The sequence below is a fragment of the Schistocerca serialis genome, chromosome 8 (genome assembly GCF_023864345.2).
Source record: "Schistocerca serialis cubense isolate TAMUIC-IGC-003099 chromosome 8, iqSchSeri2.2, whole genome shotgun sequence".
Taxonomy (NCBI): domain Eukaryota; kingdom Metazoa; phylum Arthropoda; class Insecta; order Orthoptera; family Acrididae; genus Schistocerca; species Schistocerca serialis.
In genome coordinates this window covers 103,134,202-103,158,928 of record NC_064645.1, presented here as the reverse complement: position 1 = coordinate 103,158,928, position 24,727 = coordinate 103,134,202, and the positions used below count along the sequence as shown (strand labels likewise).

Here is a 24,727-nt window from a genome sequence, read left to right as displayed (position 1 = left end):
AAAGAGATATTTGAGGAGGTGAATATTTAAGGAAAAGGAGAGGACTGGGAATGGGTGATGGTGTTAGAACAGTGGTGGGGGGTTATGGGTGATAAAAGGACAAAGGGAGGCATATTGCCTGTTGGCTTCTGTATCGAATTCTTTGGCTGCTGATTGTTTCACAATGTTTTCTATGATTCACCAGCACGAGTGGTTGGCACTGTCAAAGCTTCACCCTCCACTGCTGGTGGCAGCCTGGAGTCAAGCTCACAGCTGCAGATTATAGATACGTTTTGTGCCAACATCTGAGAACTTTTCCCAGGTTGTTACCATTGTGGTTCTCCCCTTGCTACCAGTAATGGCCGTGTACTGCAGCACAGGAATCCAGGATGCATTCACCTTGAGGCATTCCTATTTCTTGCTGAAACTGTTATCATTTCTGGAATTGCTATGGCTTCCCTTAACAAGTGCCCATGGTAGCTCTTCTCAGCAGTGAGAACATCAGTGCCGGTGAATTTTATTATGTGGTCAGTGCTCTGCACAACCAATTCTTGTAGCTGTCCCAACATGCAACCCACTTATATTCTGTGATTCTCACATTGACAGATCATCCAGTCATTCCAGTGCAGACTTGTTCACACATACCTGATATGCAGTATATTCCCAATACTGCAAATGGGCCCCTTTCATCTTTGGCCGATATGAGACAGTGTCTGATCTTTTTGATCAGTCTGACAATAGTATTTATGCCATGTTTACAATAGTCTTTATGCCACGTTTACACAATATAGGGCCTATTCTGTCCATCACCCTGGGGATGTATGGCAGAAAGGCTGTACCTGACATTCTTACACAACCAGTGAATTATCCATTGCTCCTCAGAATGCTTTCCAGGGGTTGCATCTTACATCCCTGGTGCTGCTGCTCACATATTCATTTTGTGTGCAATATGAGCCTATTAATCATTTCTCTTTTCTGGCTCGGGTGATGATTTGGCAGTCTGTGCAGGTATGTGTTGGCTTTCGACATGTACTGCATCCAGGTTCTCACCATTCCTCACAGCTAGTATATCTAGAAAGCGTAGCTGTTGGTTCCATTCTACCTCCATAGTAAATTTTTATGTTGCCATGGAGACATTAGATGTGTTAGGTATTCACTGAGCTGTTCCTTGTCATGGCTCCACACGAAGATGTCGCTAACACACCTGTACTACACCTTAAGTTTACCAGGTCCCAAGTCTAGTGCCTGTGTTTTGTAATGCTCCATAAAAAATTTGGCCACCATTGGACTAAGTGCAATACCCATGGTGACACCTTCCAGTTGTTTTGCAGAAATCATCATTCTACGTAAAACAGCTCACAGTAAGGCATGTATGAAAGAACTTGGTGATGTCATGTTGGAAAATGGAACCAATCTACTCCAGAGAATCATTATGTGGCACTTTGGTAAACAATAAAACAACATCAAAACTGACCAGTATATAGTTTGGTCCAAGTTTTAGTTTCTTCAGCTTCACAATGAAATGTTCTGAATCATTTATGTATGTGTCTTTCTTTCCTAGACATCGCTGGAGAGGTGCCAAGCGTTTCACCAGTTTACAAGAGGAACCAGAAGTGCTTCTGATTGGTCTCAGTGGTGAGCCATACTGTTGAAGTGAAAAGGCTTCTATTGGAAGGTTCTTCAGTTTGTCTGTGCAGAGAGAAGATCCCTCGATCAACCAATGTGTATTGAGTATGATATGCTGTGTCAGATCTGTGTTTAGCTTTCAGTATGTCATCGGATTTAATAGGTCCTGAATCTTGTGCTTATAATCTTTGATCCTCATTTACAATGGCCACAATTCCCTTGTTGCCCCCCCCCCCCCCCCACCCTGTGGGTTCAACCCATATTTCCTCAGTCTTTTCACAAGGAAGGGTTAGGTGGCCACTTTGGTGTCAGCAATGATATCCTTCATAGATAAAGTTCTGGGGCTGATAGCGAAATTCTCTACGTTTTGAAGGACAGCCTAGTCCTCTGAGGTCAACGGTTGTTCACTGAGATTGATTAGAGTGCATTACATGTCAGGAATCAGCTTGTCATCCTGCTTTCTGTATCTTGCAAATTTTCTCTTCTGTCGCTCAGTGCACTGGTTGAGTTCATGTTTCATGCTACTATGAGTGATGCTGTCTATCTTGCTGCATGCTGCCACTTAGTTGATAGCAAATGTCCAAAATTGGCCCATCAGTCTTGCGAAGTCACTCCATGTTGCATGAATTTACTCAGGATGACCATCTCATCCCATTCAGTCATAAATACAATGTGCCTGGCAGTGGTGATTAGGCATTTACAGTTCAGGAACTTTGTTGTGGTCCCTTCATCCCTCCATTTCAGCACCACAATACAAAGGCGAGAGAAGACAGCAAACAGACTTTCTTCTTCCGTCATTGGTCAAGGCTTTGGTAAAATCTTAAAATCTCTTCCCCGTATAGGCATAGAACAAAGATGTTGAGGTTTTCATTGCCACTTGCTGGCATATTGGGTGTTGGCTTATGTTTTGGGTACTTCAATCAATGTTCACATGACAATTTTTCTGCTGTTTCACCAGCATGAGCAGCTCACACTGTCGAAGCTTCTTCCTCCACTGCTGATGGTAGACTAGAGTCAGGCTTATGGCTGAAGAGTATGTGTTACCTGTTGCATGAATGTCTGAAGTGTTTTCGTGGATGTTGCCACTGTGGCGCTCTCCTTTCTACCTGCAACAGGCATTCACTGCAGCATGGAATCCAGGATCTATTCACCTTGTCTTGAGGCTTTCCTCTTTTTTATTGAAACTACTGTTCCATACTTAGCAGTCATATACAATCACTCATATGGAGAAATATCCGTACTTAAAGACAAGACAGTTGGACAGGTCACACAAATACTCCAGAGAGGAAAGAAGAGTACCATGATGTCACTGATGTCCATTTGCAGTAGGATCTGAACACATACTATGTTTGAAAATTATGAATTACCTCAAAGAAAATGCTCTACTGACACAGAGCCAGCACAAAATATTATTCTCGTGAAACACAACAAGTTCTTTATTCACACGAAGTAATGGGTGCTACTGACTCATGACGTCAAACTGATTCCATATTTATAGATTTTCAGAAGGCATTTGATACCATTCCTTATAAGCGACTTCTAATCGAACTGAATGCTTTGTATGACTGATTGTGTTTTCCTATCAGAAAGGTCACATTTCATAGCAATTGACAGAAAGTCATTACGTAAACTAGAAGTGAAGTCTGGCATTCCCCAAGTGGTAGATGCCCTCTGCTCTTCCTAATCTACATAAACAATTTAGTAGACTATTTGAGCAGCCATCTTAGATTGTTTGCAGATGATACTGCCATTTACCACTGCATAAAGTCATCAGAAGACCAAAACCAACTGGAAAAGATTCAAATAAAACATCTGTATGGCGATAAAGTGGCAAATGACTCTAAATAATGAAAAGCGTGAGGTCATTCACAAGGGTACTAAAAGAAATCTGTGAAACTTCAGTTACATGATAAATCACACAGATCAAAAGGCTGTTAATTCAACTAAATACCTAGGGATTACAGTTATTGAGAAGCTAAATTCGACTAATCACCACATAATGTTGGGGGAAGGTGAACTAAGACTTTGTTTTATTGGGAGAACATTCAGAAGATGCAACATGTCTACTAAAGAGATTGCCTACACTACACTAGTCAGTCCTTTCATTTGGTACTGCAGTACAGTATAGGATCCTTACCAGGCAGGACTGACAAAGGACGTCCAAAAATTTAGAAAGAAGAGTAGCTTGTTTTGAATTATCACAAAATGGGGAAGAAAGTGTCATGGATATGATACTGTACATGAGTTGGTGTTGCAATCATTGAGGAAAAAATAAGCATTTTTCATTATGGAGAGATCTTTTCAAAACCAACTTTCTCCTCTGAATGTGAAAATATTTTGTTGATGCCAAATGATCATCATAATAAAATAAGACAAATCCAGAACTTGCACAGAAATGTTTAAGTGTTTGTTTTTACCATGCACTGTTTGACAGTGGAACAGTACAGAAACAGTCTGTGAATTACAGGATAGATGTGGCTGTAGAGTGTTGTATCTGAGTTTCTATGGTTCTGCTGAACAAGCTAGTGTGGTAGTTCTTCTCCACTGCAAGAACCTGTGTGTTGGCGAATTTTATTACATGTTTGGTCTCACCCAGCATTTTACTCCACCATGGCTGATTTCTTCACATATGGCAGAGTATGCACTGGGTGAGAACAATCACTTAATGAACTTTACCAATACAGAGATTCTTATGGAGGATAACAGCAACAATACCCACTTATTCAGGGAAACCATAGAAAATTACAAACATGTCAAAATTTTCAAGAAGGAAGAAGAAAGCCTTAAGGTGAGTGGATCCTGGATTTATATGCTGCAATGAACAACCGTTGGAGGTAGCACGGGGAGAACGACAGCTGTACTGACCAGAGAAAAGCCCTCCAATGTTGCCACCAGCACTGAAGGGTGAAGCTTTGACAACACCATCTACTTGCACGGCCAAAATGTCAGAAAAATTGTAGGCCGAAGAACCCAAGACAGAAATCAACAGGCAATGGAAACACTTGACCATGAAAGCCACAACAATTTCGAAAAAGGAAGGCTTATGTGCAAAGCTGACCTGGCCAATGTCAGGAAACTGTCATTATTGTTGCTGCTGCTGCTGATGATAATTACAGCACACTAATACTTCAATAAATAGGGGAGTAACAAGGATTCACTGCACAGTATGCACTGGATAAATAATTATATTGGTTATAAAGGTAAAATAGTTGAAAAGACAAAGTAAGAATTACCATCAACTAGAATAAATAGTTTATTAAACTTACCCTGCACATATTCCATGAATGGCATGTGAAAGATTAACTTGGGGTTTTACTGTAACAACATGCAAGTTCACCAAATAACTGAAGTTTAACGACAGGCTGTTTCCATCTAAAAAAGTGAAATGCATAGATTATAAAAGTGTTAAGTTTATTTATACATTTTCAGGTTTCTAGACAAGTTGACAGTTCCACGTAGTGCACACTATATTGATGGCTGACTCAGTCATGAGCAGCAAATATATTGTGAATGCCACCCAGACTGAGAAGTACTACCAGCACTGTGCCACTATTTATAATTGAGACACATTCCCATCTCACATGATGCCTTTTAATGCACATATATTTTGCCATGTCCGTGCCACTAACCCTGAGCTGACCTTCTCTGTTGTCATCTGGTGCTGACAGATGAGATTATTAACAAGAGTGTAATAAACTGGTTACTAGACCCTACTCCTTGTTTAAACTGGAACTTTGCTGATGTCCTTGACATCTCTCTTCTACTGCTATGTGTCTGCTGCACATTTATGTGGAATACAATACATAATATCCATTATACAGCAGATCTAGTTTTGTTGGTAGGAGTTCAATGCAGCTTGTCCCGCCCCCCCACCCCGCCCACACACACACACACACACACACACACACACACACACACACACACACCAAATTTCATCTACCTTGTCTCTCCACAGATGATGCCAGCATAAGTAAGGTAAGTGACCTGTAATTTTTCTTTGTCAGACTCATTCTCTTAATTGGGCTACAAACAATGACACAACACAACAATAATACTGCTCCGTCTGGTCCCAGACTGGACACTGCAGTAGGCACACTAAAACCATTATTTGGACCACCCCAGACAGAGAACAAAACTAGGTGTCATCTACATATTGTGCACAAAATGGAATCCTTAACTCATCTAGAAAGATAAAAACTATAGTCAGTTACAGAAAATATTGCTCAGGAATTTTAATGTTAAATGTGTTTAGACTTATTACAGTTACAATGGACAAATGTTAACATTTAAACTATAGAATAAGAAATTTTTCTTCGTGTATGCAGGCTTCTTTTTTTCCAGAACTAATTACCAGCTTACAATTTACTGCATCTGGCATGGCCAGTTCGAGTGACATTTTAGTAGTATTGTGAAGCATCGCTAACTCCATTCCTGAAGGAGGACAGCTGTGATCCTGCATGCAGACTGCTGGGTGGTACAGGATTTTTATTGACAGTTGCCTTTCAACATTCTGGGGATTGTAACAGATCTTAGATTGCCATCTGACAAGTAGAATTTCCTAGTCATAAATAAGTGGACTTTTCGTGTATTTATTACACAAGAGATTAAAATGAAAAGGTTTTTTTAATTTATGAATCATGTGACTGGGTTTGATCGTTGTCGAATCATCACTGCAGTGGTTATCGGCACTACATAGTGGGGTGCTCCTTGCCATACTGCCTCCAGCCATCATCATTTACTCCTGTTTTCTTAGTTGTGAAGGTGGTCAACTGGATAAAACATGAATTTAGGCAACAGACCCATTATGATGTCCAAAGTCTAAGTGACATTAACAAAAAACAATTTCTTAGTGACTTTTTGGCTACAAAGTGACCATTTACATAAGTTTTTATATTTATATTTATCTTAATTCTGGGTTTGAATTTATTACCTATAAAGCTTTCTTGTTTATGGACTATCTAATTAAGGAGTCTATCTTAGAGGGATCATAGCTTCAATTTAAGCGACAATACAGGTCTGGGGTTCAATTTACCAAGTGCTTGCCAGCCACTGATTTGTAAAAATCACATAGTACAGAGGTAGTGTTCATACAGACATAAAGCACTGCTTAAATGAGAGCCATGATCCCTGTCGCATGGACTTCCTAATTAGACAGTGCCAGAGACCAGAAAACTTTATACAGTTTGCTGCAATCAGAGTGGGAAACTAATATTTATATTAAAGAATGGGACACAGGGAGAATGAAAAACAGAGTGCAACGTTGACCACTATCTTACAACCTGCAGTGAACACATCTTCGACTTTTACTGTAGCACATCCTTATATAACTTTTTCTGCTACGACTGCGACTTCCAGAACAAATTTTTTGGTTACTTTGTTTGTATTTCTTGGCTTCTCCATCTTTCTGAAATGTAATTACAAATGAATGTATTTCTTGGCTTCTCCATCTTTCTGAAATGTAATTACGAATGAATAAGCAGTAAAATAATTGAGGTAGTCCACACCACTGTATTTTGAGACTCACTGTTTATTTTAGAAAATCTGTTACAAAAATGTGAATGTGCCTCTCTCTGCGTCTGCTCAGCTTTAGAACTTTCAGGAGAAGATAAATTTATCTGCTTTCCCTGTTTTCATTTGTTTCACGACAACTGAAAATTAAATGGTGACAGAGGAGAAACTGCTAAAGTGAGCACGTTATTGATATTAAAGAATATCTGATGAGAAAAAAAGATGAAAACATTAGATAAAACCACAAAACTAGGAGTGAAGAATTATGTCACAGCCAGGGGTGGTGTGACATACTGCAATATGATTAAAGTGCCAATAACAGCTGTCAAAATATAAAATATTTTGCAGATAACTGGAACCACCTACTACTGAGGAGGGGAGTGGGGAGGGAAGGAGGAGGGAGGGAGGAAGGGAGGGAGGGAGAATATTCTCAATGCTCTATCAAGATTATTAAATGTTACTTTTTTAAGGAAGAATATATTTTCTTTATTGTTTGTAAAGAGCCAGTCTCCTGTGCATTTGTTTTTCTTTTTTCCTTAATAGTTTGTGTATAAGGAAGAACAAAAATTCTACACAACATCTGTGTGTTCAATGAAATGTAACAATAATAATTACTGTATTCTGAGACACCATAGGGAAATTTATTGATGGTCAGCAAATACTGAAATGGTCTGTTGCATGTGCAAGTTGTGTTTCAATTATACTGTTTGCTGGTTTAAAGTAATTAAATGTGGTACTGTTTAGAACTTTCATATTTACTTTAGACCTACCCACTCCCTATTTCGACAATTTTGGTTCTTGCTATTGTATAATTTTGGTTTTTGCTATTGTATAATTTGTTACAGATAGGATCCAATGAAGTCGGCAGGTCATTGTAAAGAGATGAAATAACTGAACACGTATTGCATTCAGTCATTAATTTGTCTTTGCTCATAGCAATCAGCAATCCTGAGACTAAAGGCCGATCATTTTAATTTATCTTGCATTAAATTCATGCAAGAGATGTGTGAACGAGTTCTGAACAATGTTGATGTCAGTCTTTGCCCTTGTCAAACACATGCCCCTGTTTAACAATTAGATGGTCCACCGTATTACAATGACGTGTTGTTCTCCAGCGAAATTACATGAATAAAGTAAAAGGGACATGCAACATGTCAAACAGGAGAAGGAAACTGGCCATACCCTTTGAAATGAATCACCACAGCATTTTTCTCATGTCATTTAGGAAACCTAAATCTCGATGGCTGGGTTGGGATTCAAATTACCACTCTTGGATACGAGCCTGGGGTTTTACCACTGCACTGCCTGCTTCAATAGCCAGGCATAAAGAAATTTGCATTTCAGTGCTACTGTTGTTTCCAATTTCTGACATAATGTAACAGTAAACTCTGTAAATGAATAAATCAAAGAAGAGCTTCTGCCTTGAAAGTTACCTAAAAGAGATTCGAAGACGTTGACCCCAAGTTATTTCCATAATACAATTTTGCAAATACTTCTGCTTTACTGGTGTAAAATGGAAGGTGCTATATGAATAACAACCTCAGAAATGGGTCAAATAACGAACTACAAGCTATGCCAATAGTGGTCTGTCTTCAACTGGAGGCTACTCGAAATGATTAAGTTTCATAATAAGTACACCACTTATTTTGAGAATATTATGAAAAGGATAGATTGCTGTTTGTTACGTAGAGGAGATGTTGAGCTGCAGACAGGCACAACAAGACTGCTAAACATGTGAGCTTTCAGCCAAAAGGCTTTCTTCTGAAGTACACACCACACATACACTCACACAAGCACAGCTCAAATAAACGTGACCCTGTCTCTGGCACTGACCCTGTACTGTGAGTGTTTAATCATTTCATTGATGCCCATCAATTTTTGAAGAATATGAACCTTTCCATACCTGAAGACAGAGTTAATAATTACAAGCAGATGTAGCACAACCTAACAACAATATAGTTTATTCTGTGTACAAAAATAGCTTGTGAAAAATGATGCACTGTGTTTAAGTACAAGCCAATACTTTGCTTGTAATTGTATTTAATCTACAAGAGTTTTGCCTTATAAGGAAATAATTATTTCACCTCAGATTACTTGAATGTTTCTGATAATTCTTCAGACACGCAGCGAAAAACTTTTTCTTTGGCAATGACTTCAATTTTAAGTATTACATTGAGAAGTAATCAATACCCAAACAGCATTTTTTCACTTTCTTTAATAAATGTACCTACATCTACATCTATGTGATTACTCTGCTATTCACAATAAAGTGCCTGGCAGAGGGTTCAATGAACCACCTTCATGCTGTCTCTCTACCATTCCACTCTCGAATAGCACGCGGGAAAAACGAGCTCTGAAATTTTTCTGTGCGAGCCCTGATTTCTCTTATTTTATCATGATGATCATTTCTCCCTATGTAGGTGGGTGCCAACAGAATGTTTTCGCAATCAGAGGAGAAAACTGGTGATTGAAATTTCATGAGAAGATTCCGTCGCAACGAAAAATGCCTTTGTTTTAATGATTGCCACTCCAATTCACGTATCACGTCTGTGACACTATCTCCCCTATTTCGAGATAGTACAAAACGAGCTGCCCTTCTTTGTACTTTTTCGATGTCATCCGTCAGTCCCACCTGATGCGGATCCCACACCGCACAGCAATACTCCAGAATAGAGCGGACAAGCGTAGTGTAAGCAGTCTTTTTGGTAGACCTGTTGCACCTTTAAGCGTTCTGCCAATGAATCGCAGTCTTTGGTTTGCTCTACCCACAATATTATCTATGGGATCGTTCCAATTTAGGTTATTTGTAATTGCAATCCCTAAGTATTTAGTTGAATTTACAGCCCTCAGATTTGTGTGACTTGTCGCATAATCGAAATTTAGCTGATTTGTTTTAGTACTCATGTGAATAACTTCACACTTTTCTTTATTCAGGGTCAATTGCTACTTTTTGCACCATACCGATATCTTGTCTAAATCATTTTTCAAGTCGTTTTGATCATCTGATGACTTTACAAGATGGTAAATGACAGCATCATCTGTAAACAATCTAAGACGGCTACTCAGATTGTCTCCTATGTCGTAAATATAGATCAGGAACAATAGAGGGCCTATAACACTTCCTTAGGGAACGCCGGATATTACTTCTGTTTTACTCGATGACTTTCCGTCTATTATTACGAATTTTTCACTTTCTCTTTTGAATTGCCTTCATACAGACTAATTTTATTCTTGAAATTATTGAACTGGGATATAATACATAACATTCTATTGGATCTTTCAATATACATCAGTAATATTTGTAAAATAAGACCAGATGGACATCCCTGGTTAACCTAACCTTGTTGTGTAGTTCATGTTTCTCATAGCCTACATTCCTTTTTTGTCCATAGTTCCCTTAATGTTGAACTGTGGGCTTGATTATCAGTTTTAATTTGAATATATGTTGAAGGAGGAAAGAAATGCACTAAATGCAGAACAGAAACAAGATGCATTGTATACACCACTCCAACTGACATCCTGCAATGTACTCCCAGGACGGTACGTTGCGAATCAAGAGCCAATCCGTGAATTTGAAATTTTGACAGTGAAGTCTGCCTATTATGATTAATTGTTAAGGACGGCCCAACAGTACATTATAAGATTAAATGTTCATTTGGACATGCAGTTTTTCCAGAACATTCTCTGTTGAAATAATTTTGGTTTCCTTGTAACAATAGGTTTGAATGGTATTCATTCATTTGATCATGTCCCACAGATCCATCAAGAATCTTCAGTGGTATAGAATGAGTGACATCAGAGAAGTCAAGTTGCATACTGCATAAACAATAAAATATCAATATAATGCTTAATGGTTTTTCATGCTTATGTCATGTAAATTTAATAAATTAAATTAGAAAGAACGCCAATTCTGCCTCCTCAATTTTACAAGAGTCATTCAATTAAAAAAAACTGATTTTTTAAAGAATCTATTATGAGAATGCAATGCAACACTTATTTATTTTCCAACATAATTCACCTAAGGTTCTGTGCACTTATGCCAGCGATGGACCAGCTTCTCAATTCCATGTACAAAGAATTCTTGGGGGCGTGCTTGAGGAACCAGTTATGTACTGCTACCTGGACTTCCCCCATCATCAGCAAACCTTGAGCCACAACAAGGTTCTTTCAATGGGTTAAAAATGAGATTATTTGAAGGTGCCAGATCTGAGAAATACAAGACTGAAGGGGCAGGAGGGGGGGGGGTTAAGCAGATGATTTTCAGTTCTCTCTGCACACATCCATATACCTTTCTTTCATTTCTGATGTCAAATGTTTTGCAACTCACCTTGCACACACTCCCTTGAACATCAATATGGTGGGCTGATCCAACACTAATGTTCACTGTTGCTGCAATATCTCTCACCGTAATACACCTATTTTCCTGTATCAACGTATCAGTCCTCAGAATACTGTTCTCTACGACTGGACACGGTGAATCTTCAACACTTCCTGCACTCCATTTGAACTTATCTGCCTACTGGTACATTTGTGTTAACTCAAACGACTTTCACCATACCCCACTGCCTTAAAACGGTGAATTTCGATTGGGTTCAGCCCTTCAACTAACATAAATCTAATGACACTCTGGTGGTCCGTGTTGGTGGAAATCGAAAAGGGTATCACCTCCTTGTTTCACCGATTGTCAGCATCCTGTTAAAAAAGCAGGCATGCTAGCCCAATATTTTTGAGATACCACCAAAAAATAACATTTATTTATTGAACAGACCTTGTACAGGAGAGCTGCTATTTGCCTGCTATTAGTAGCATAATTAGCTCACCAGATGCAAAAATTAGTCATGTTACACATCATACTATACTGTGTAATTCTGCTCCTGGACTTGATAAGTATTTCAAGTCCATGTTAAGCCACTTGCTGAGGGTTTGATCGCTTAATTTCTTCAAATTGCAGGGATGTTGATGATGGCGTCTTACCTGCTGTTCCAACATGCTCCACAGATTTTCTACAGGGTTCAAGTCAGGTGATTTTGCAAGCCATTTCATCAGGGGAGAGCAGATTGTGTTCCAGAGAAATGTAGTACTATATTAGGTATTACTGATCCTTTGAATTAAATTATAAGCTATGTTAAAGGAAGGCAAACCCATGTTTATGTAATTTGTTGATTTAGAGTAAGCTTTTGACAATGCTGACTGGAATACATTCTTTGAAATTCAGAAGGTATCACGAGTACAATACTGGTAGTGAAAGGTTATTTACAGTTTGTACAGAAACTAAGTTGCATTTATACAAGCAGAAGGACATGAAAGCAAAAAGTAGTTGAGAAGGAAGTGAGACAGGTTTGAAGTCTATCCCAAATGTTATTCAATTTGCACATTGAGCAGGCTGTATTGGAAACCAAGGAGAAATTCGAAAATGGAATTAGAGTGAGAAGAAGTAAAAGACTTTGAGGTTCCCAAATGATACTGTAATACTACCAGAGACAGTCAAGGACATGGAGGAGCAGTTAAACAGAATGTACAATGTGTTGAAGAGAAGTTATAAGATCAATAAGAACAAAGTAAAACAAGGGTAACAGCATGTAACTGAATTAAATCAGATAATACTTAGAGAATTAGATTAGAAAATGATGTACTAAAAGCAGATGAGTTTTGCTAATTGGGCAGCAAAACAACTGATGATGCCCAAAGCAGAGAGGATAAAAAAATGCACACTGAACCCTGCAGGAGAAGCATTTCTCAAAAAAAGAATTTATCAGCATTGAGTACAAATTTAAGTCATAGGAAATCTTTTCTGAAGTATTTATTGAATTGTAGCCTTGTACAGAATAGAAACAAGGACCATAAGGAGTTCAAACAAGAGGAGGATAGAAGCGTTTGTAATGTAGTGCTACAGAAAAATGCTGAAGATGTTGATAAAATAACAAATGAGGAGATACATAATCAAACTGGGGAAAAAGGAATTTATGCCATAACCTGACTAAAAGAAGAGAGCAGCTGACAGAGCGTGCCCTGAGGCACCAAGGAATTATCCTTTTGAAGAGAGGGAAGTGGGGGTGGGAGGGGGTAAAAATTGTAGAGGGAGACTAACAGATGAATACAATAAGCAGGTTCAAATGGATGTAGATTGAATTGTTATTCAGAGACGAAGAGTGTGGCATGAGATAGACACTAGTAGAGAGTGGCATCAAACCAGTCTTTGGACTGAAGGTGATGACAGCAATGACGACAACTGCAGCTTGTAATGTCCAAGAGGGTGAAATAAGCTAACTGCACAATGATTAAATATACTCTTAATTTCAAAATAAAGAACAGGCTATGCAGAAAAATTACTTCTTTTAAATCGCTTACGACACTGTCCTCTGTTCACATGGAACTGCAAATGTGGCCAAGGCACTGTAGTACAGGGTGATTCAAAAAGAATACCACAACTTTAGGAATTTAAAACTCTGCAACGACAAAAGGCAGAGCTAAGCACTATCTGTCGGCGAATTAAGGGAGCTATAAAGTTTCATTTAGTTGTACATTAGTTCGCTTGAGGCGCTGTTGACTAGGCGTCAGCGTCAGTTGATGCTAAGATGGCGACCGCTCAACAGAAAGCTTTTTGTATTATTGAGTACGGCAGAAGTGAATCGACAACAGTTGTTCAGCGTGCATTTCGAACGAAGTATGGTGTTAAACCTCCTGATAGGTGGTGTATTAAATGTTGGTATAAACAGTTTACAGAGAATGGGTGTTTGTGCAAAGGGAAAAGTTCTGGACGGCCGAGAACGAGTGATGAAAATGTAGCACGCATCCAGCAAGCATTTGTTCGCAGCCCAGGAAAATCGACTTGCAGAGCTAGCAGAGAGCTGCAAATTCCACAATCAATTATTTGTTGGCACTTATCTGTCCGTAACTACCTGAACGTCAAGTACCCGAGGCGATGGATCGGCCGCCAGGCAGCCCGTGACAGAGCACTTCATCACTGGCCTCCAAGAAGCCCTGATCTTACCCCCTGCGATTTTTTCTTATGGGGGTATGTTAAGGATATGGTGTTTCGGCCACCTCTCCCAGCCACCATTGATGATTTGAAACGAGAAATAACAGCAGCTATCCAAACTGTTACGCCTGATATGCTACAGAGAGTGTGGAACGAGTTGGAGTATCGGGTTGATATTGCTCGTGTGTCTGGAGGGGGCCATATTGAACATCTCTGAACTTGTTTTTGAGTGAAAAAAAAAAAAACCTTTTTAAATACTCTTTGTAATGATGTATAACAGAAGGTTATATTATGTTTCTTTCATTAAATACACATTTTTAAAGTTGTGGTATTCTTTTTGAATCACCCTGTATAATGCATTTCTTTTCATTAACTTTCTAATCAAGTTTAGAAAGTACTGTCTGCACTTTGGCTCACTTTTTCTGTGTTCAGTTGCCTTTCTCTGGACTGCACTGAAGTAGTGGACACTGGTGTATATTTTAGCAGATGTTAGATCTCACCTTTCTGTTTGATCACAATCTCCACAGACAGCGGGTGTCTCAGAAGAAGCCGTTTCTTTCTCTCTTCCATTCTATCTATTTTGGACAATTTCCTGTGGTGTCTATTCTGAAATTCTGTAGTATCCTGTAGAAATAAAGAACAATGTTCAGTTCTTTGATACAAAAATATCAATATTTAAGTAAATGAAAATGTATAAATGTAGAAACACTATTAACAAAACAAGTTTACATGCCAGAAGCACCTACGAGAATGTGCCCCCTCACCTCTGTGAAAGTCTTGAACTACTTTTCCTCATTTAGGCATACCTGGCAATTTTCCTACACAATGTCCGAGTCATATGTTTGTGTTTCTCAAATGTTTTTGACCTATATCCCCCCCTTGACTTACCATAATGTCTCAGCACCCTATTTCTGTTTTTCACAGGCTTTTATGAACTTCACATACTTGAAAGTGCCTTAGTGATCCAAAATTTTTATCAATCATTACTTGAATTCTTGTTATTTGATCAAACTGAAATTTTGTACTCATGCATCAGCCTTCCCTTCTTCTCTCAATCAATTGCTCTTTCCTCCCCGAAGAAGGAACATGGCTGCTTCAAGAACTGAAAGTACCACCTCTGAGTGATTTTACCATAAAAACTGGAAGGTGTGTACCGTGTCTCTGTGAATTTCACAGCTTTCCACTCATCTCCGCTTCAGAACTTACTTTCAGTGAAAGATGGATAAGAACTGTGCCAGCGATGAAAGGGCATTTGGGGAAATAGATGCAATCTGTTCTTTGCCTCAACTATTAACTACAATAACTAGTGCCATTATACTTTTTGATGCACTTAATCTTGTTACTTTTTTGTCAAGTGAGGATGAATGGCTGTCAGTGCTGGAGTGAAAGGCTTCGAAATGGAAGACAAATGTGGGCACTGGCCACTCAACTGTTACCTATGACTTAAAAATAGGTACCAGGTGTTCTCCACTGCTGAGGATACATCAGACAGAATGAGACACATCATATCCTGGGACTGGTGTCAGCCCTGCTGAAAGGTTTGGACAATCACAGGGATGGGTATGCTGGTTGTAGGGATCTAAAATATTGGGCTTGTAACAGATATTAATGGTGAGGTCAAGAGAATCTACAATGAGCTTAGATCCTGTGTTCAATACACATGAACTATATCATTTTCCAAGATGGTGACAAACTGACCCACTGCACCACGAATTTCTGACCATTGCCACCTACTTAGCTGCCTTTTCCACATGCCCTTCAACCTTGGGTGAGATCACCCACTTTCATAAAATGTAGTCTGCCGAACGTGTTACCAAAGTACATCATACTCATGTTTTGCATTTAGTTTGCCAAGTGCCTGTACTTATTGTCACTAGAGGCATTTTGGTACTGAGCACGGATATAGATCAAAATGAGCAGCAGGTGCATGACCAAGTTTTAACCGTTTGCAATCACAATCATTGGGAAGTATTTTGCATGAAATTCTGAGTTATTCTGGTGTTGATATTGTTTGTGTGAAGGATGTGTACAGAAGGGAGTAGAGTAGTTGGCCACTATATTAAATTCATTATGGTTCATGTTAATTGTAATCAAACAATTTATTTTCTCTAAGGGCAAAAGTTCATATGACGGTTATTTGTTTATATTTTCACTCCTTTTCTAAATTTTTTTCAGGGTGTATATGTGGCCAAGAAAAAATCTCCAATTTTCCGGTTACAAATAACTCTTTCCCACATGAAAATACACTATACTCCACGTGTTCAGTGACACTATACTTTCCGCCTGAGCTGTAAAACCTATTAATCATTTGAATGGAAAGGTTTTATACTCCAGTGTACAACTTTCCATCACTCTAGGAAATGAAACCCTTGCAAAATGGAATGCGTTTTGTAGGCATGGCAACATGTACACTGTATATCTTCATACTGTGAAAGTACAAATACGAACTGCACCAAATACAGCACAGTAGCTTCTGAAGCGCTGAAAATGAGATTGCATTGCACAATGCACTTTTGTCAGCCAATCATATCTCATGTCATGTGATCTTGCCTGCCATAGGCAGCGGATATTCAGAGCGTAGGACATGTCATGTAGTCAGACAACAGCGACATTTCCTTCTCATCCCGTACGGTAAGTCTCCCCTGACCTGGGGTTCTGGGTGACTTTTCCGAACTGTATCCCTTTTCCTAAAACTCTCTAGTCCTTTTCCTTCACCCTTCAACTCTTATGCTGGAAGAAGGGGACACTGGCCCCAAAAGCTTTAATCTTTTTGTGTGCGTGTTCTCCTGCCGCCACTTGGTGAATAGATTTTATCAATCCAGTTACATTATAACATCACTCTTTAGTAACATGAACCCACAAATAGGAAAAATTAATGGTTTAAATTAATACAGTACTACATAACTACAAGAAAAACTAAGCTCTCACGTATACCATTGGTTGTTAAAAATTTTTTGCTGTTTTTTTTTTCTGAGGGTGTGGTGAGGCAGGACCCTAAAAGCACAGCTTACATTACACCAACAGAAGCAAGCATGATTATAAATTTCACTGCTGTGCATCAAACAATTCATGGGTTAGCTGGGTGAATACAAGTTCCATCAAAAACTTTGATTTTTCCATGGAAAAACCAATTATGCACGAAACTGCTCATAAATCATACTTTCTGCCATCGTTGTTGCATAATTTGTAATACTAATATAAATATGAAAAACCAACATTGAAGCTTGGTCATTTTTGTGTGTGTTACTCTGTAAGATTTATCAGACACAAACTGATTGGTCAGAACAATACTAGCATGACTAAACTTTGGCAGAAAATGAAGTTACAATGCCACTTCATTGTCCACGCCAATATTTCGTCTGTGAAATGACATCACCAGTGCTCCGTTCCATATACTGATCCATCATACAAAGATGATATCTGAATGTTGTAACTACAGACTCTGTATATTTTCAGTGTAATACCACTGCAACTGCTGTTACGATCCTTTTGCACTCATATCTTCAGCAGCTTGCATGGCCTTTGATCGAAACTTCTTTTATAATTTAGTTTTGCTGAACAAATGAGAGGAGTGGAAATGGAGGTGAAACATTAGCAAAGAAGTTTATCAGAAGGAAAAGTATATATTAATTCAAGAGGAAAAGAAGTGTAGGAAAAGCTGATGGGTCCAGGTCTTGGAATAGCTGCAAGGTGCAACTATAAAGGTAAAATATCATTAGATCAAAGACAAAAATTGTTTGACACATTTTTTAAATACAGACAGTCCTGTCTGTACTTAGAAAGTACAGCTGAACAACCAGATCATGAAAATTCCAAGAAGAAGAATTTGTACTTGCATATTATAATATAGATTTATTCTTAAAAATCAAGTAGTAAAGGTATGCAAAACTATTTTTTGCGCTCATTTGGTATTACCGATCGGTGGGTGTAAACAATTTTAGGGAAAACTAGTCCAGAAGGTTTAGTGAGTAAGAGCAAATGTGGCAAGCACACTAATCATCAGCGAACATCACATGATATTATAGAAGGGATAAGAAATCATATAGATTCATATAGATTCTCGATAAAGTAATATCACTCTACATTAGAAAGGATAATTCATGCAATATCTCGATAGCACCCTCAGTGTTCGAAAGGGGTACAGAATGGACATTCGGAAGTGCCAACAGGATGGGAAGGAATATGCATTGGCTTGGATGTATGAAAAAGTTTTCAATACAGAATACATCTTGAGTTTTTCGAATCTAAAAGGAATACATGTGAGGAGTGTGAGGTCTACAAGAACGTTGAACCAGAAAACAAGACTACTTTGGAGGAAAAAACACAAAGACATCTGAAAAACAAAGACATGTCTCGAGCAGAAAAAGGCTGCAGAAAAAGATGCTGACAAGCTGAAGGTGAAAATTGGCATTACACTTTTGACTGCTTGTTTTGATTTACAATAGGAACTCAACACTCCACACTGTGAAGTATCCTTGCTCTATTACAAAAGAAAGCTGAGCACATACAATCTTACGATATACCACATAGGTATACAATGTGCTTGATGTGGCCAAGGGAATCAGACACAGAGGAAGCAGATACATTTTCCATATATCTGTACAGTGTGAGTACCCTAAAAATTGATTTGAGCACCCAAAAGTTTCTTGAGAAGGGGCATACCCAGAATGAAGGGGAGAGCGAGCACAGTGTTATTGAGAGAGCAAAAAGAGGGCATGGATATTTGTGTAGCACAGCAGTGATACACTCTAGCAGCCCCACCCAAGCAAAATGGAAAAAGGTATGACACACATGAGCTGTCATAGAAGGATTTCTTTGATTTCAAGGGGCTTCATCGAAGGCCCAATGATGGACTAAAGCTGAAAGTGGAGAAAGGATAAGATGGTTTGATATCACAGTAATAATGGTGAGGAAAAGAGAACCATGGATGATGTCATTTGCATATGGAAATGACTTAAGACTGCAATATCATTGGTTTAATGCACAAGTTTCGAGGTCACAGAACAAGTGTAGAACATGTTGTGTAAGACCTGCCATATGCATATCCATCATTACTGCGGAAAAAGTTTCTAATTTGATGCCCCTCTGCCAGAAGAATATTGTTCCAACAGGTTACCAAGGATTCTACAAGAATCTGAAGCATGGAGAGTCTCATAATATAGAAGAAAAAGAAGAAGAATGAAGTGTTACAACTATTTTAATTTCAATATTAATTTTAACATACAGTCTTTCCCTTGGAATTATTTTGTTGTTATTATGTTGTGCTGACATATTATCATATTCACGTGCTAGAAAGCTTTGGAAATAAGAAATGTCATACAGGCATCATTACTGTCAACACAATTTATGGAATAAAGATATTCACATTTGTAGCTACATGCTGATGTAGTACAATTTCAGTGAAGTATGATAGTAAGTTAGTCAGACATCAATAACTTTATGATAATTACATTTCCAAAATAACTTCTGGAAGATTTTTTGCTATAAAGTACTTAATAACAATGGAACAACAGGACATTCTAAGCAACATTCACAAGTGTATGTTCCCAGAATGATTTCTGGGAAATACTGGAACTTTCACTTTGTTATATTACAAAGAATAGGAAATGCTAGTTACAACAGTATTGCACTGAACTGTCAAAATGTGCCGCTAAAATTTTGAAGAAGAAGAAGAAATTGACAGTCACTGAATTATATTAACAACATACTTTTTAAAGAGGTACTGATGCGTAAGTACAGCACAGAGCCTAAAAATAACTTTTTGCATACTCTCAGCAATATAAACACACTTTCAACTAGCCTATGCGTACTACCGACTTTATGACTACCACAAAAGGCGAGTTCCTGTACCTGGAAATACTGAATACGACATTTGTGGGTGGAAAGTTACACCTACTACTGAAACTTACATTTTTCAGTTAAGTTTAACTGAAAAATTTAAAACCTATAATGAATCTGGTAGAATAATTCATTAAAAGCAATAAATGTTTTTCAAAATTTTAAAATAAAACTTAACTGACAAGATTACAATTTTTTCAAAAGATGGGCATAAAGTACCACCCTCCCCCTTCCCCCCATGGTATTGTGAGAGTTAATACAGGAAATTAGTTTCCTGAATGAGTCTGTGATACTACTGAATATTTTGTGACTAAAATCGTCTAGATTGCTTATAAAATTTTCTTTATTTATAATGGATTTTTGGCTGTAAGCATAGTTTTAATACTGACCACTGGGATACAACCTAGACGTTGGGCACAAGCTGATGTCTCTGATGTTGTTGCTGTTGCATGGATAGCCCATATGACGTGACAGTCCCTCTGATTCCACTATTGCAGAGTGTGACCAACAAGGGCAGGTACTGCAGCTGAGCAACTATGCACGATGTCTCCACAGGTACCTACCAGTACCACCTGCCACATGTCTTCTATGGTTGTGATAGCTGCCTAATGATCGCTCTCAGTCTGCTCTCATTCATTGCACTATTCACTACGCAAGCTGGAATGGTACTGCATCTGCTTGCCATGTGGCTTTGCCATACACTGTATCCACTGTGAGTTACTGTCCTGTGAGATACTTAAGTAACTTGTTCTGGGGGGTATTGTCTCATGATTTTTATGTTGTAACAATGTAATGAAAAGGAGAGTTGCTACTCACCATATAGAGGAGAACTTAGTTACAGAAAGCCACAACAAAAAGATTATCAGAAAGTTATCTTTTGGCCACACACACACACACACACACACACACACACACACACACACACACACACACACACACGAGCGCGCGCGCACGCGCACATGCAGCTCACACACATATGACCACTGTCTCTAGCAGCTGGAGCAAGACTGCCAGAGACTATGGTGTGTATGTGTGTGTGTGTGTGTGTGTGGGCGCGCGCTATCTATTTTCACCAAGGCCTTGTTGGTCAAAAGCTAACTTTCCGACAGTCTTTTTGTTGTACCTTTCTGCAACTCAGGATCTCTGTATATGGTGAGTACCAACTATCCTTTTCATCATATTGTTTCATCCCATCCTGAATTTTCCATTGTTTGATTTTTATGTTGTGACACACAATATAATTGGTGATGATTATGGGCATTTTTTATTACGTAACCAAGGACCCTGTGCAACAGGCTCTCTTACCAAGCGCGTTGATGGAATATGTGCTACAGCAATTTCTGCAATAGGAGTTAAGAGGGACAGAAACATTTGGAAGCCTTGCTGTCCACATTGATCTCCTGGCAGTCGGCAACAAACGCACCATCATTGCCACCTTATGATGAGACAACGGAAGAATGGGAAGCACACAAGAAGTACCTCCAGCAGCACCTGGCCACATTTCAGGTAACGGATCCAGCCATAGGAAAAAAAACTTTTCCTGTATATGACAGATTTTGTGCAAACTGGTCACTCTCACAGAACCGGCACACCTGACCTTTGATGAGATGTGCACTCTGTAAACCACCTACTTTCACTGCAATGGCCATGTCAGTGTCATAAACAGCCTAATCAGTTACACAGGGTGTGGATGGCTGAACTGCAGGGCCTCAGCAGGAAACTATTAGACTTCTGGAGACAGGTGGTGACTGTTGTGTAAGTCCCAGGAGAAGAATCCAACTTTGCTAACACAGCAAATGCACCAACAGTGGAGGGCAAATATCTCATTCTGGCTCCATTTTGTACAGAAGGAATCAAGTATTGTGCCTCCCCCCCCCCTCCCCCCCATCCCTGCCTGGACAGGCACTTATTTCAGTCACCCCCGGATGTTCTTGAAAACCTGTCATTGAAGACTGCTATGACAGGTGAGCACAGTGTGAGGCATGGCAGAAGGAAGGATAATTCATGTCTGTCTGCCGTGCTTCAGACAAAAAATTCTCACCCAGGCAGGAACTAATACACATTAATGAGAATTTGTTGAAGTCTCACACCACAGTGATGCCACCTAAGAAACTGTTCCTCAAGCTCAATCTGCGCAATACACAAATTCAGTTACAGGTTGACATCGGTGTCTCTAGGTCCCAGTTAAACTCTCGAATCTTTCTGCAGCAGGGAGCACTGCCCCTTCAATACACTGCTTGCTGCTTGGTGGCATATAACACATTCCACTCACAGGAGAACTCACAAATGCAATGCTATACAAAAATGTCATATGACACCTTACCTCTCCTGTGGTTCACAGCAAGGATACAGACAATTTGTATGGCTAGATGCTTCTTCAGCTTTCGGATTTGTCATCAAGGACTTGACTTGGTCCACGCGATCTCGGAACACGTCCTGTTTCGGGAATTGGAAACCCCAGTAAGGAGTACTCTGACATTTTCTCTGAGAGTATAGGAAAAGTGAAGAACTTTACACAGCACATTACATTACAGAAATCGGCACATCATCACTTCTTGCGTGCATTACCCCTGACCCTCGCACTGCAGGAAGCTGTCAATAATAAGATAGACGGCCTGGATGTCAATGAACCTGTGCCTACAAGTGGGTGATTACTGTGAAAAAACCATCAGAGAAAATGCGCCTGCTTGGAAACTTTAAACTTATGGTCAATTCCCAGTCAGATATTGCTATGTATTATATTCTGGAACTAGACAAGCTTTTCTCTCACTTGTGGGAGATATGTATTTTTTGAAGGTTGATCTCTCCAAAGCTTGCTTGTAACTATCCCTGGATAAGGAATCACAGAAAGTTCCTGTACTCAACACGCCAAACGGATTATATCATTTGAAATATTTAGTTTTTGGGGTGGCCAGTGCACCAGAAATATTTCAAACGTTCCTCAAGCAACTGCTGCAGTTCGTTCTGGGCACCATAAATTATCTTGACAACATTGTGGTAATGGGGCCTGCTCACAACAGAAGAACACTTAGGAAAATTGCAGCAGTTGTTCCACAGCCTCCAGTCTGCAGGCCTCAAATGCAATCTTGAAAAATCTAGCTTTTTCAACTGTTGGTGGAACACCTGGAGCACATCACCTCTCATTAAAGTATTAAGGCAACACGGAACTGTTGAAGCTGTCATCGCACTTCCTCGCCCCAAAAATTTAATGGTAAAAATACAATATTAGGGAAAATTTATCCCTGGCATGGCATTGATTGCACATTTGCCGAACAACCTGTGGAAGAAGGGCATGCCTTTCACATTGTTGAAGTCATGTGAACAGGTGTTCAAGACCTTCAGGCAGGCTCTGCTATTTGTACATTGTTTCACATATTTCAACTGAGCAACCAGCTAGTGGTGGTGGCATACGCCTCTGAATGGGGGCATGGAGACAGTCCTAGCACATACAGATGTGGATGGCTATGAACATCTATTGCATTTGCACCAAAGGCACTCAATGCCGCACATAAGAAGTATTTGTAATCGCCTCTTCACTGAAGGAATTCCATGTTTTCCCATACAGGACACACTTCTGCCTCTACCACTCAACATGCCAACGTGGATACCCTGTACCAAAATGGGCCCTGACCTGGGATTCGACCAAGACATGATCTTGTGCTTCCAGTTAGACAAAGAGGCTTAACAGCTAGTGTACGCTTTTCCCATCACAGAGCAACGGCCATGGCGAAAGACACCACCTTGCAACAGGTATGGTGGTACGTGCAACAGTACCAGCCAGACTGATTTCCTAGTCGGGAATCCAAACCATTGGGGTATTATTTCCACCGCCACCACCAGCTACTCCTGGTGGATGGAGTTATCCTGCAAATCATGGATCAGCTGCCTCACCACGTAGTCATGCCGCAAGCTCTGTGCCCATTAATCTTATGGCTCTTGGACCAAGGCCACAATTGTGTCTCATGAACTAAACTGCTCACCCGGCACCATATGTACTGGTCAGGCATAGACCAGCAGGCTGAACATCTTGTTGTCAATTGTCATCAGCATTGGAGTAGATTCATGTCGACTTCATGAGCCTCTTCCTGGATACTACCTGGCTCTGCCTAACTGCTCTCGATGCATACTCCAAATTTCTGTATGTGGTCAACAGTTGATCCGTGAGTACAGAGAATTTTCACTACTGAAGCACTTCTGCTCACGCTGGTGTCAGACACTGGATAACAATGTCACTTCTAGGTTTTCAGTGAGATCTGCCACAGAATTAGCATTCAACACCTCCCGTTTCCACCTTTCCACTCCCAGTCAAATGTTGAAGCTAAAAGACTCCTGCAAACTTTTAAAACATACATGAAGAAAGATTTGGTGACGTTCCTATGGATGAGGTGCTAACACTTTTTTTGAGTTCCTACAGGTCACCACAGCAAGAGAGTCCAATGGAGCACCTCCGCGGTTGTCAGCCCCGCACACTCCTCTATCTCACACCACCAATGCCAGTGGATGCCATCCACAGCACCGTCTCCACACTTTTGGCGGGGTACCCACGTATAAGCACAGGGATTTGTACGCCAGAACAAATGGAATCCGGAGGTCGTCCGGCAGCAGCAGGTATGCTGCGGGTGACTGGATGGTGACGAGATCAAAACCAACTCTGTCTATGGTGGGAAACCTGGCTACTCCTGCTTCCAGCCCCTCTGGCAGACACACATTGTGGCAACGCCACCTACAGTTTCTCTTGCGCCAGACCCTCAGCCATATCCTTTCCTGTTCCTGAGCTGTTAGTGCCTGTGGTTCTCA

The 24,727-nt window shown here is 39.7% G+C and overlaps 1 protein-coding gene across 1 annotated transcript in view; it reads right to left on the bottom strand.

The window, feature by feature from the left end:
* Nucleotides 1-24,727, bottom strand: part of LOC126416853 (THO complex subunit 5 homolog) — a 241,140-nt gene that overhangs the window by 89,719 nt on the left and 126,694 nt on the right. The window contains exons 8-9 of the mRNA XM_050084736.1: nt 14,593-14,716; nt 4,872-4,977 (exon numbers count right to left, since the gene is read on the bottom strand). Of these exons, the coding sequence (XP_049940693.1) occupies nt 4,872-4,977; nt 14,593-14,716 (230 nt within the window). The remainder of the gene's footprint in view (nt 1-4,871; nt 4,978-14,592; nt 14,717-24,727) is intronic.